Raw genomic sequence first — 15064 nt, 5'->3', positions numbered from 1 at the left:
ACATCACAGGCATGCGCCAGTAGCCTAGAAGCGTAAACAAAGCATGTCTGATTCTATCCATGGCGATCACCTGAAGGCTACATTGGCAGTACTTTTAAATACACAAGAATCTGTCCCGCGGCTATCACAACTAGTGACTGGAGCCACTGTCTGTGAGTGACTCTGCTTTGGTCCAATCACATTCCCCACCCACAGTCTGCGAATCAGAGGCAGAGTAGGGCGGGTCTTCACAGCACGTCATGTGACATATGCGCCAATCGTGTGACAGCAGGGCTCAGTCGTCTCAAGTCGTTACAGCCTCGTCTGCACGGAGAATTCCACCCCAAAACACTAGTCTAAACGCAAAATTAAAAGTGAGACCGCAAGACGACTTTTGCGGTTTCTGTTCAGACTCTCTCCGTCTAAACGTAGCCTTAGAACAGACTAGGTTAGGAGACTTAGAACAGACTAGGTTAGGAGACTTAGAACAGACTAGGTTAGGAGACTTAGAACAGACTGGTTAGGAGACTTAGAACAGACTAGGTTAGGAGACTTAGAACAGACTAGGTTAGGAGTAGGGATGTCCGATATTATCGGCCTACCGATGTTATCGGCCGATATTGGCATTAAAATGTGATATCGGAAAATATCGGTATCGGTTTAAATTTTTTTTACATTTCTATAACCTTTATTTACCCAGGCAAGCAAGTAAGAACAAATTCTGATTTTATTTATTGTCAAAAGTATGCATAATGTTGTGTTAATTCCACAACAAGAGATATGTAATGTTAATTACCTGAAATTATTCAGTTTTTGGGGGGGGGGGAAACCCTGCATACATATCGGTATCGGTTGATATCAGTATCGGAAATTAAGAGTTGGACAATATCGGTATCGGTAAAAAAGCCAATATCGAGCATCCCTAGTTAGGAGACTTAGAACAGACTGGTTAGGAGACTTGGAACAGACTGGTTAGGAGACTTAGAACAGACTAGGTTAGGAGACTTAGAACAGACTGGTTAGGAGACTTAGAACAGACTGGTTAAGAGACTTAGAACAGACTGGTTAGGAGACTTAGAACAGACTTAGAACATACTAGGTTAGGAGACTTAGAACAGACTTAGAACAGACTGGTTAGGAGACTTAGAACAGACTAGGTTAGGAGACTTAGAACAGACTTAGAACAGACTAGGTTAGGAGACTTAGAACAGACTTAGAACAGACTGGTTAGGAGACTTAGAACAGACTTAGAACAGCCTGGTTAGGATACTTAGAACAGACATGTTAGGAGACTTAGAACAGACTGGTGAGGAGACTTAGAACAGACTGGTTAGAAGACTTAGAACAGACTGGTTAGGAGACTTAGAACAGACTGGTTAGGAGACTTAGAACAGACTGGTTAGGAGACTTAGAACAGACTGGTTAGAAGACTTAGAACAGAGTGGTTAGGAGACTTAGAACAGACTAGTTAGGAGACTTAGAACAGACTAGTTAGGAGACTTAGAACAGACTGGTTAGGAGACTTAGAACAGACTGGTTAGGAGACTTAGAACAGACTGATTAGGAGACTTAGAACAGACTAGGTTAGGAGACTTAGAACAGACTGGTTAGGAGACTTAGAACAGACTGGTTAAGAGACTTAGAACATACTAGGTTAGGAGACTTAGAACAGACTTAGAACAGACTGGTTAGGAGACTTAGAACAGACTGGTTAGGAGACTTAGAACAGACTAGGATAGGAGACTTAGAACAGACTGGTTAGGAGACTTAGAACAGACTAGGTTAGGAGACTTAGAACAGACTGGTTAGGAGACTTAGAACAGACTAGGATAGGAGACTTAGAACAGACTAGGTTAGGAGACTTAGAACAGACTGGTTAGGAGACTTAGAACAGACTGGTTAGGAGACTTAGAACAGACTGGTTAGGAGACTTAGAACAGACTGGTTAAGAGACTTAGAACAGACTGGTTAGGAGACTTAGAACAGACTGGTTAGGAGACTTAGAACAGACTGGTGAGGAGACTTAGAACAGACTGGTTAGGAAACTTAGAACAGACTGGTTAGGAGACTTAGAACAGACTGGTTAGGAGACTTAGAACAGACTGGTTAGGAGACTTAGAACAGACTGGTTAGGAGACTTAGAACAGCCTGGTTAGGAGACTTAGAACAGACTGGTTAGGAGACTTAGAACAGACTGGTGAGGAGACTTAGAACAGACTGGTTAGGAGACTTAGAACAGACTACGGTAGGTTAGGAGACTTAGAACAGACTTAGAACAGACTAGGTTAGGAGAATTAGAACAGACTTAGAACAGACTAGGTTAGGAGACTTAGAACAGACTGGTTAGGAGACTTAGAACAGACTGGTTAAGAGACTTAGAACAGACTGGTTAGGAGACTTAGAACAGACTAGGTTAGGAGACTTAGAACAGACTAGGTTAGGAGACTTAGAACAGACTGGTTAGGAGACTTAGAACAGACTTAGAACAGACTGGTTAGGAGACTTAGAACAGACTGGTTAGGAGACTTAGAACAGACTAGGTATGTGTAGGTATATTTGTGTAGGCGGGAATGTTTTGGAGGAGGGACCCAATCTCAAGGTTAGTTATTTGTAAATGTTTACTTTATTTAATTTAATTTTTTGTCTGTACTGTCATTTGTACTGTACTGTCATTGTATTGCGGTTGACAATAAAGTAAAACAAACAAAAAAAGACTAGGTGAGGGTCAGGGTTCTACCTGAAAGTGCTGCAGCCCAGCTGGTCCATGATGGCGTCCAGGCAGATGAACAGGGCAGTGGCGGAGGCCAGGCAGAAGACAGCGATGAAGACGTACACTGAGAGGACGGGAGGAAACAGCGGAAACAAAGACGCGTTCAGAATATCTGAGGGCAGGTTTCACAGGGTTTCTTTTCCTACATTATTTTTCAGTTTAGAAATTCTTTACTTTTCACCTTAATTTCTTCCAATTAACTCAAGCCTAGTAACAGACACACTATTTCTGACACTGGGAATACATGATCCTAGATACCAGGAACATGCAAATGGACCTTGTAGAAGTGGAGCAATTTACTTGGGTATGTACTTTTAGGCGATATTTTTCTAAAAATATGGCTAGGGCTTAAGATATGGAAGCAAATGAGTGCCAGAAGTATTTGAATTTAATCAGACACCGCATTTATAGCATTGAAAATAATAACTTTGAAAACATGTATCTGAATTTGAAAACATGTATCTGAATTTTTTCAGACACCGCATTTATAGTTTCAGACACCGAATTTATAGCATTGCAAATAAATACTTTGAAAATCATGTATCTGAATTTCTTTGCTCTGAATTTATCTATGCGAAAAAAAATGCAGTGTTAATAAAATAATTCGAATGCATAATAAAATTCAATTTGACGCCAAGAAAAATTCGATGCATAATTGCGGTGTATATAATTCGATGTCAAAAATTCGATGCATAATTGCGGTGTATGGAATTCGATGTAAAAAACCAACATCCGGGTATCCAGCTGCAGAACCACAGAACCAACACAGCAGCAGCAGGCTGAGGCCCCTCGCTTCCATTGGCTGATTTGGGTCACGTGATTTGGGTCACGTGACCGTCCCACCCAATGGCTGAATTGGAGTATTGCACTGCGGGATTGATTGATTGATTGAAAACTTTATTAAGATTGCAGAATGGGTACACGTGACCGCCACAGGCCCTGATTGATTGATTGAAAACTTTATTAACAGATTGTAGAATGGGTACAGTGACGTCACAGGCCCGGATTGATTGATTGATCTGATTGATTGAAAACTTTATTAACAGATTGTAGAATGGGTACAGTGACCGATTGATTGATTGATTGATTGATTGAAAACGTTATTAACAGATTGCAGAATGGGTACAGTGACGTCACAGGCCCGGATTGATTGATTGATTGAAAACTTTATTAACAGATTGCAGAATGGGTACAGTGACGTCACAGGCCCGGATTGATTGATTGATTGATTGAAAACTTTATTAACAGATTGCAGAATGGGTATAGAGGTGTGATAGGTGTGAGAGGTGTGAGAGGTGTGATAGGTGTGAGAGGTGTGATAGGTGTGAGAGGTGTGATAGGTGTGAGAGGTGTGATAGGTGTGAGAGGTGTGATAGGTGGGATCGGTGTGATAGGTGTGAGAGGTATGATAGGTGTGATAGGTGTGATAGGTGTGAGAGGTGTGATAGGTGTGAGAGGTGTGATAGGTGTGAGAGGTGTGAGAGGTGTGATAGGTGTGATCGGTGTGAGATGTGTGAGAGGTGTGAGAAGTGTCCGATCACACCTCTCACACCTTTTTTCAATCAATCAATCAATCAATCCAGGCCTGTGACATCACTGTACCCATTCTGCAATCTGTTAATAAAGTTTTCAATCAATCAATCAATCAATCAATCCGGGCCTGTGACGTCACTGTACCCATTCTGCAATCTGTTAATACAGTTTTCAATCAATCAATCAATCGGTCACTGTACCCATTCTACAATCTGTTAATAAAGTTTTCAATCAATCAATCAGATCAATCAATCAATCAATCAATCCGGGCCTGTGACGTCACTGTACCCATTCTGCAATCTGTTAATAAAGTTTTCAATCAATCAATCAATCAATCAATCAATCAATCAATCAATCGGTCACTGTACCCATTCTACAATCTGTTAATAAAGTTTTCAATCAATCAATCAGGGCCTGTGGCGGTCACGTGTACCCATTCTGCAATCTGTTAATAAAGTTTTCAATCAATCAATCAATCAATCAATCCCGCAGTGCATCAGCCAATGCCCGCAGTGCAATACTCCAATTCAGCCATTGGGTGGGACGGTCACGTGACCCAAATCACGTGACCCAAATCAGCCAATGGAAGCGAGGGGCCTCAGCCTGCTGCTGCTGTGGTGGTTCTGTGGTTCTGCAGCTGGATACCCGGATGTTGGTTTTTTACATCGAATTCCATACACCGCAATTATGCATCGAATTTTTGACATTGAATTATATACACCGCAATTATGCATCGAATTTTTTTTTTGGCGTCGAATTGAATTTTATTATGCATTCGAATTATTTTATTAACACTGCATTTTTTTTCGCATAGGTCAATTCAGAGCAAAGAAATTCAGATACATGATTTTCAAAGTATTTATTTGCAATGCTATAAATTCGGTGTCTGAAACTATAAATGCGGTGTCTGAAATAATTCAGATACAAAAATGCGGTGTCTGAAAAAATTCAGATACATGTTTTCAAATTCAGATACATGTTTTCAAAGTTATTATTTTCAATGCTATAAATGCGGTGTCTGATTAAATTCAAATACTTCTGGCACTCATTTGCTTCCATATTAAGAGGTTTTAAGCAAAATCCCAGTAAGAAATAAAAAGGTCTCGTCGTCATATTCATTCAGTCGTTGTCATAATTATGATGTTCTCAAATCAATGAGTAATCGTGTTTAATAATCGTGATTTCAATATCAATCAAAAATAATTGTGATTATGATCCTTGCCATAATGGAGCTCTAGTCCCTGCCGGTCAGACGAGCGTATGAACCCGTCGTCAGTCCTACTCACCCAGGATGTTGTAGAAGTAGTACATGAGGAGGAGCGTCCCACACATCATGGCCACGAACACCACCACCTTGAGAGGCGTGTGGAGGGCCAGGTCCCCGCTGTCTTTGTCTTCCCTCCCTCCTCCACCGACCAGCGCCGTGTTCAGGCGCTCTCTCCTGTTTCCACTCAACACACAGAGAGGACATTGGTATCTATCTCCTTTTTTTTTATATCTACTTTTTTCTCCTCCTTTTTTCTGTATTTTTCTCCCATCCCAATTTAGTCGTTATGCCAATTCCCCCCTCCCCTTCCTGGTTGTTGCGCGCATTTGCCCCCCCACTTGCCGGTCTAGCGAGGGTTGATAGATACTATCACATGTTCCCTCCGATACATGGGGAGTCAGCCAGCCGCTTCTTTTCACCCGACAGCGAAGACTCTCACTGGGGGAGCGTAACGCGTGGGAGGCTCACACTACCTCGCCCAGATCCCTCCCTCGCTGAGGAGTCGCTGTTTACAACGACCAGGATACACACCCCACCGGCTTCCCACCCGCTAACACTGCCAATTGTGTTAGTATGGACGACCGACCAAGCCGGAGGTACCGCTGACAGCTGGATTCAATACCAGTGTCTCTGCGGTGGTAAGCAGGCGCTTAGTCCGCTGCGCTACCCAGCCGCCCTGGTATCTATCTTCTTATTACAATACAAAGGCCTTTGTTGATCTGTATTTTATTTCTCCTGTTTTTAAACCTCTTAACTGGTTCTGCGCCAAATACGAGTATACTCGTTATTGGATCCGTTTTTCTTTTATTCGCTATTGCCATTCATAATTCATCGGGGCAGCCTGTGCAGGCTGTTCTGAATGTGTCTGAGCTGGCAGACGGTCAATACCGCCCTCTAACGCCTTCAGCCGCTATTGCACTCCATTTGAAACCATGTAGTTTGTTTTCTGGGCCGAGCTGAGCCGTGTGGGCGGGGTTTAAATACTCCGGCGAGGCAAGCGCTTACAACGATGCATCAACTAGGCTGCCCCCCCTCCTTCATATGCAATGCCGGATAACGTGGGACAGAGTACCTCGACCAGTACTTGGAATGGCGATCAGATAATTGGATAATCTTTTTTGCAGAGACAAGGTAAGGACACTATATATCCAATCTTGCGTTGATCTGATATTTTTTTCTCCCGCGATCGAAGCTGTCTGTGTGGAATGTGTGTGTGGTGTGTACCGTTGGTCACATCACAGCACGCAGGGGCGCCCCGCTACAAGCCCCCTTTCATGTGTGCATGAGGAGACATAATAACGATAATCTAGCGTTGATTTCAGGAAGATTCGATAATCAGGCGAAAAATTACAACGTGATAACTGGATTTCACTAAAGGGCTATTTCCGCGTCTTTTCCTGGGATTACTCAGAATCACCCAAACTATACTCATATTCACCACGGTGTAAAACGGAAATTAGGTTAGCCCTTTACTATCACACAACCGACGGCGATGCTAATGATGGAGCATCGCCGTCGGTTGTGTGATAGATAGTAAAGGGTTAACCTTCTGTCGTGTGGCAGTGAAAGGGTTAACAGTAGGTGTTGTGAAGGGCCAGATTAAACCGAATATATATATTTATTTATATATATATATTTAATTGTATTTGTATATTCTCTAATATTCCCTGATATCCCTTGTATATTCCTTGTACAATATGCATTGAATATCCATTCTAGCCTACTGAACATCCCATAATAGTCTCCATTCTACTATTGGTCGAGACCTTGGTGCCAGGCTGCCATACCCCTCAGACCCAGTTCAAACGTACCGCTCCACATGTACGAACAAGTCCTAGTTCCGCGTAGGAATCTGGCTACCGCACCACTAATGGGACTATTTGTTCATAGTGCGTATATATACTGCGCTACTAAAGTAGGACTTCCTTTTCAGTCCAGTTTCTTACCCTCCAATAGAGTCACAGACGTAAAGCCTCCCCGCGACGCCACGTGTGGGAGTAAGGCCAAGTTCGCCTACCATCGGTATTGAGACATCGTGTATATTAATATTTGAATAGTCATATTTGGCACTATATCGTCGAGTTGGACGTAGTCTATTAAGCTAATAATAGTCTGTTAATATATAGTGCTTCGTGCGGTGAGAATACTACCGTAGTCAGTACCCCATCGTTTCGGGCAGAGAACTGGCTGCTTACCCAGGGTGGTTGACCCCATGTGAAGCTGCACCCGAGGAGCCCCAGAGCCGACGAGCGAGTGGACCTGTATACCGGATTATTCTACCGACGACAGCCCGCCTTCCCAGGCACGGATTATGCTTTGTATACTTTGATTATTCCATGGATAAAGACCCCCGACACTGCCGTGTGTTGGAACCCCCCCCCCCTGGAGAGGACGCAAGGTGAGGAGACGCTCTGCAAGACGAGGTCGCTTCACGTCTCTCCCCCGTGGACCGGAGAGAGCCGGCCCACAAAGAGTCCACCTGCTTTCATCTGTGGTCCAAGGATCGCCGGCGCATTGAACGGCACTACAGTGGGTTCACCTGGGATACCCTTGGCCGGACGAGGCAGCCGGATTCTACCCCCCCCCCCCCTCCTACTCCTGTCGGCTTACAAGCGACCGGATTAACCCCCTCTAGTGTATCTAGTATATAATCATTAAAGTATCATTGCTGTTATTCCTTAACTATTCCAGGTCGTATATTTACCACCTGCGCCTTCAGAGATTGGACATTCTCTATTGATATACCGACGAATACTCTTTGCCATAAAAGTGCATACTATTTCAATTCATAAATGTAATTAAGTGATTAAGTGCTTGTTCTACACACCATCGCTGTGTAGAAATAAAGACCTGTTTCGACTTCGTACATTTGTGTTGGATCCGTTTCATCTACGTGAGAGTGTTTATGATAATATATTTATGCCGTGTACTGGGTGGCCGAATATTAAGTACAAAGGTAGTGGTAGTAAGTATCATATCTAGTAATACAGTCAGGGAATTGTACCCCTCAGTTACAATTGGTCCTTCGAGCCGGAGGGTAATTAGTGTAATATTAATATAGTGTTATTAATATTGAAATGGCCTATGATGAACACTCCACGAAACGATCCTCCTAACCAACGCCCGCAGCGCGAACGACGGCTCCCTCAGTACTTAGAGGCTTACGCTGTCAGTCAACAACCTAGTCTTCTACTAAGAGTAAACGCGGTAAAACTAGAAAGTAAAAGTATGTCTAACCCCAACGCCCAGACTACCCCGACCATAGAGGCCCCTACGGGCTCTAATGTAACTGACCAAGTTCACGGTGGGGACCAGTGGGAACCAGACATGACTTCACACCCCGCCAGTACTGAAGAAGTAGTCCCCGATGAGTCCCGGGAGGAATACAACGCTACCGAGAGAGAACTCGGCACGGAAGAAGACGGGGAGAGCACCGTGGAGATAGAACTCCAAGGCTCCGCAAGGAGTACCCCGAGGGAAGGCTCCCCTATACAACCGCCTTCTCCCAGCGAGGCAGAGAGGACCCTACAGCAGGCCTTCCTCATCAGCCTGAACGCCGCTGCTGAACGCGACCGACTGCAGATCCAGCAGCGAAGCGAACACGAGCAGATACGTCTAGAAATAAGACGCATTCAGATGGAAGAGAATGTGGCCCGAGAACGAGCCGGTGCTCAACGGGACGCAGCGCGCGACAGACAGCAGTCGCAACTAATAGAACAGCTGATCAGACGGACAACACCCTCTCCCTCCGCCAGAGGCTCCAGGAACTCGTCTAGACACACCTCCAGGGCGGCATCCCCTAGCCGAGTAAACAACCCTGAACTTGACCAACAGACGAGGTCTATACCCCCCACAGACCACCTCCCCCCACCGGTCCAAGCGAGACCTAGCAACCGGGAAGGAGCAGCATATCCTGTGGAGAGGCTAAACCAGAGACTACAAGCACTGGATGACCTAACTGAAGACGAAGAGGAAGAGGAGGAGAACCACGCCCGAAGACAGCACAGTACTTTACCGGACCAGGAGGCCCGGTACAGCCCAGGCTATACTCCCGCGGAGCTGCGCTACAGACCCCCGACTCTATACCCGGGTGAGCACGACGCACGACCCGCACCGAGGAACAGCACCTGGACAAGCGGGCCATGGTACACTGCCGGTACCAGCCCATACCAAGGAGCGGGAGGAGACTCGCCTAGGAGGCCTCTCCCCCAACGCTCGCCGATGTATCCACAGTCAGCGTCATACATTGGCACGCCTATGGTACCCGACTTCACCCAAGAGAACCGGGCCCAGTATACAGAACTCCGCATGTGTCTGGAGACCATGTTGGTGGATGTATTGGATGAACGCCACAAATACGCCATCCTACTGAAGCACTTAAAGGTACCCCGCGCACATAATATAGCGCTCGCCTACGCGACTTCCACCACCCCATACACAGCAGCGCTGGTAGCATTGGACCAGAGGTATGGGCGCATATGGGATTACGTGATCCAGGAGATCCGACACATCGACCGCTTACCCCCAGCAATAGACAATCGAGCACTGGACGACCTGTCCATCAGAGTGCAGTCCCTGGTAGGGATGTTGGGAGCGCAAAGAGAGAAGGGGAGGCATGAACTTTACGCCAACTCAAATGTGGAAAGGATCCTGGAGAAGCTGCCGCCCGCTCGTCAGGAGCGCTTTAGGCGGCAGAGGGACCACAGAGACCCGAATGGCCCCGAACCGAACCTCCTCGATCTAGCAGACTTCCTGGCGAGAGAAGTCAGCAGCCTACGGCTAGATACATTCGGACGGAGCACCCCTGGCTCCAGAGAAGGAACCAGACGACTAAATGATGGAAGAAGATCGGTGACTGTGATGCACCAATCGGAGTCAGTACCGAGCAGCAGGAGCCACAGTACCCCCTCCAGAACGGAGAAGTGGAAGATAGTGTGCCCCTACTGTGAGAAAGAACACTGGCTAGCGCAATGTGACTCCTTCCCCAAGCTGAACGCGGAGGAAGCAGGTCAATGGATAAAGTCCAACAAGCGCTGTTTTCGCTGTGCGCGCTCACACATGGCAGCCGAATGCCGCTTAAAGAAAAGGTGCACCAAGTGCGATGGAGCCCATCTGGACATACTTCACGACAGTAACAGACGGCGCCCTTCACCTGCACCATCCAGCCGCAAAGCGAGCGTCATGTACATCGATCCCGCCAGCAGCAGTGGAGCCCGAGTACTCCTAAAAGTAGTGCGTGTGACACTAAGCTACCAGAATAAAGTCCTGGACACTTACGCCGTCCTCGATGACGGGTCAGAGAAGACCCTGCTGCTCGCCTCCGCTGCGGCCCAGCTAGGGCTGCGGGGAAGCGAAACCCAAATGACAATTCGGACAATAAGACGAGATTTGAAGACGATAAAGGGCGAGAATGTCTCATTCTCTATCGCAGCAAGCGGCCAGCCTGAGCGACGGTACCAGATTGCAGACGCTTTCACCAGCCAAGAAATAGGACTGTCGCGGTACACATACCCCGTCGCCAAGCTGATGGAGAAATATGCACATCTGCGCAAGTTACCGATCCCGCTCATAGACAATGCTATGCCGACCCTGTTGATAGGCTCCGACCATGCAGACCTCATTGTCCCGATAGACCGGGTTCATACCGGACCCCGAGGCTGTCCTGCAGCAGTCGAGACCCGTTTGGGATGGACTCTCCAAGGCCCGCTCGCCAAATCTCTCAACCGAAGTACAGCCACCAGATGTCTCCACTCCCGAGTCACAGAGGGAGAAACCGCACTCCTGCAACACGTAGAGCGGCCATGGACCTTGGAACAAATGCCCTTTAAGAACGGAAAGAAAGACATTCGCTCTAAAGATGACATTTACGCAATTCACCTCCTCGAGACAGGGACCAAGAGAGTCCCGGTCAACGGCGTGTTGAGATACGCCACGCCACTCCTGCGGCGAGAAGGAATGCCTACTTTCCACGCCAAGACAGACGCCACAGAACGGTACCTGCTGAACACGGAGCGGCGCTTAGCCAAGAACCCCGCCCAAGAGAGTGTATACCGCGCTGAGATTGAGAAGCTCATCACAGCGGGACACGTCACAAAGATGGACATTAAAGAGGCTGACCAGACCACTGAATCGTGGTACGTGCCCCACCACAAGGTCCATCACAACGGTAAAGACCGCATAGTATTTAACTGCAGCTACCAGATCGGATCCCAAAATCTGAATAAAGAGTTACTGCCCGGTCCCACACTCGGCCCCTCCCTACTCGGCGTTCTACTCCGCTTCCGCCAGGAAAAGGTGGCCATCAGCGGGGACATTAAAGGAATGTTCCTGCAGGTGAGATTAGTAGAGGCGGACAAGCCCCTGTTACGGTTCCTATGGAGAGAGAAGCCAGGAGATGAGCACCCAGCCATCTACCAATGGGAAGTCCTCCCCTTCGGAACGACGTGCAGCCCCTGCTGTGCGACATTTGCACTACAGAAACATGTAGCAGAGGACCCAGCAGCGGACGAAGAGGTCCGACACAGCGTAAAGAACAGCTTCTACGTAGACAACTGTCTACAAAGCCTTTCAACCCAGGAAGAAGCCGAGGCTCTCCTGATTAAACTCCGCGCCTCATTGATCAAAGGCGGCTTTGATCTCAGGCAGTGGGCCAGCAGCGATCCGCAAGTACTGCGCAGCCTCTCCTCCGAGGACAAGGCAGCCAGCAGCGAGACCTGGATGGCTACAATCCCGGGAGAAGCCCAGGAGATGACCCTGGGATTGGTGTGGCGATTCAAAACAGATTCGCTTCACTACAGACACAAGCCCCTGACTACGGAGCAGGGAAGGCCGGCGGCGGCGCCGACCACCAGACGGAGTGTGTACACAACACTCGCCCGACAATATGACCCGCTAGGATGTATTCTACCGTACACCACCAGGGCAAAAATGATTGTACGAGCATTGTGGGACAAGGACCAGGGCTGGGACGACCCCATTCCCGCACACCTTGCATCCACCTGGAGAGAGTGGGAGATGGAGCTCCACTCACTCCCAGGCGTTAATATGCGCCGAAGCTACTTCCCACCCACGGTGAGGCCAGAGACATGTAAAATGGACTTACACGTCTTCAGTGACGCCTCAGAGGTCGCATACGGATCAGTAGCCTACTTGCGGGCCCAAGACCAGGGGGGAGAGATCTACACAGCATTTGTCCTCGCCCGCTCGAGAATAGCCCCACGCAAGCAACAATCTATCCCACGTCTAGAGCTCTGCGCAGCCCTAGCCGGAGCGCACCTAGCCACGCTCATCCAACGTGAGCTCACCATACCGGTGTCTAGAACAATCCTGTGGTCAGATTCCACGACGGTACTCGCCTGGATCAAATCGGACTCATGCAAGTACAAAGTCTTCGTGGGAGTCAGAGTCACCGAGATTCAAGACTTAACCGAAGAGTTAACCGGAGAAACAGAGTGGCGCTACGTTGATACAAAACAGAACCCAGCTGACGTCATCACCCGGGGGATGCCCCTGGATGACCTCACCCGTCGCAATGTCTACAGTGACGGCCCCGCATTCCTAAGACTCCCGGAAGGACAGTGGCCCATGCCTATCCCGAGGGAAGCAAGTCCAGAGGAGGTGGAAAATAAGAAGTCTGTGTTCTGTGGATTGAGCACCGTAGCCTCCACCGACCCTAACATAGACGATTGCACGTCCATAGAGAGTGCACAACAAAGAACATTCCTGCGGTACCACCCGGAGTGCAAGTCCCCCGCTGATATGTCAGCAGCTAACTACGAGGAAGCAGAATTGCTTCTACTGCAGCGAGCCCAGAGAGACTCGTTCCCCGATGAATTGGCCTGTCTACAGGGAGGAAAGCCCGTCCCATCCGACAGCAGATTAATTCATCTGGCCCCCGAGAGCGACGCTCATACCCTCATCAGAGTGGGTGGTCGCCTACGCAGAGCCCCCAATCTACCGGATGACATTAAACACTACCTACCGTCTCTACAGACCCGCCAGAAGTGGGTAAAGGAGAGAGACAATTTGACAGAAGGAACAGTCGTCATGATTATTGATCAATCACTGCCCAGAGCTATGTGGCCGGCCGGCCGCGTAAGCAAAGTGATCACCGGTGCCGACGGCAAGGTCCGAGCAGCTGAAGTGCTCGTCCAGGGTCGCACTTACACCCGTCCCGTGGCGAGGCTCATAGAACTGCCTCGACTCCCAGACACAATCGATGATGACCATGACCCTACAACCCTATGACTTTGTGAAGTTGACTGACCCCTACAGCAAACCCTTATGTGTAAATAGACAACGCGATTAATCTGTCTCTGTTTAACTGATTAGGTCTGGGACCTATTCAGGGGGTGGCTGTTGTGAAGGGCCAGATTAAACCGAATATATATATTTATTTATATATATATATTTAATTGTATTTGTATATTCTCTAATATTCCCTGATATCCCTTGTATATTCCTTGTACAATATGCATTGAATATCCATTCTAGCCTACTGAACATCCCATAATAGTCTCCATTCTACTATTGGTCGAGACCTTGGTGCCAGGCTGCCATACCCCTCAGACCCAGTTCAAACGTACCGCTCCACATGTACGAACAAGTCCTAGTTCCGCATAGGAATCTGGCTACCGCACCACTAATGGGACTATTTGTTCATAGTGCGTATATATACTGTGCTACTAAAGTAGGACTTTCTTTTCAGTCCAGTTTCTTACCCTCCAATAGTCACAGACGTAAAGCCTCCCCGCGACGCCACGTGTGGGAGTAAGGCCAAGTTCGCCTACCATCGGTATTGAGACATTGTGTATATTAATATTTGAATAGTCATATTTGGCACTATATCGTCGAGTTGGACGTAGTCTATTAAGCTAATAATAGTCTGTTAATATATAGTGCTTCGTGCGGTGAGAATACTACCGTAGTCAGTACCCCATCGTTTCGGGCAGAGAACTGGCTGCTTACCCAGGGTGGTTGACCCCATGTGAAGCTGCACCCGAGGAGCCCCAGAGCCGACGAGCGAGTGGACCTGTATACCGGATTATTCTACCGACGACAGCCCGCCTTCCCAGGCACGGATTATGCTTTGGATACTTTGATTATTCCATGGATAAAGACCCCCGACACTGCCGTGTGTTGGAACCCCCCCCCCTGGAGAGGACGCAAGGTGAGGAGACGCTCTGCAAGACGAGGTCGCTTCACGTCTCTCCCCCGTGGACCGGAGAGAGCCGGCCCACAAAGAGTCCACCTGCTTTCATCTGTGGTCCAAGGATCGCCGGCGCATTGAACGGCACTACAGTGGGTTCACCTGGGATACCCTTGGCCGGACGAGGCAGCCGGATTCTACCCCCCCCCCCCCTCCTACTCCTGTCGGCTTACAAGCGACCGGATTAACCCCCTCTAGTGTATCTAGTATATAATCATTAAAGTATCATTGCTGTTATTCCTTAACTATTCCAGGTCGTATATTTACCACCTGCGCCTTCAGAGATTGGACATTCTCTATTGATATA

The 15064-nt window shown here is 47.9% G+C and overlaps 1 protein-coding gene across 6 annotated transcripts in view; it reads right to left on the bottom strand.

The window, feature by feature from the left end:
- Positions 1-15064, bottom strand: part of LOC311247246 (signal peptide peptidase-like 2A) — a 72040-nt gene that overhangs the window by 32471 nt on the left and 24505 nt on the right. For 3 of the 6 annotated variants that reach the window (XM_084337589.1, XM_084337592.1, XM_084337594.1), the window contains 2 exons: positions 5569-5732; positions 2717-2813 (listed from right to left, as the gene is read on the bottom strand). In XM_084337589.1, the coding sequence (XP_084193715.1) occupies positions 2717-2813; positions 5569-5732 (261 nt within the window). The remainder of the gene's footprint in view (positions 1-2716; positions 2814-5568; positions 5733-15064) is intronic. The other 3 variants (XM_084337591.1, XM_084337593.1, XM_084337590.1) reach the window with 2 other exon arrangements.

This window comes from Notolepis coatsorum (genome assembly GCF_963971535.1).
Source record: "Notolepis coatsorum genome assembly, chromosome: 20".
Classification (NCBI taxonomy): domain Eukaryota; kingdom Metazoa; phylum Chordata; class Actinopteri; order Aulopiformes; family Paralepididae; genus Notolepis; species Notolepis coatsorum.
The sequence above is the reverse complement of the archived record's forward strand: the minus strand, read 5'-3'. Positions and strand labels throughout refer to the sequence as shown.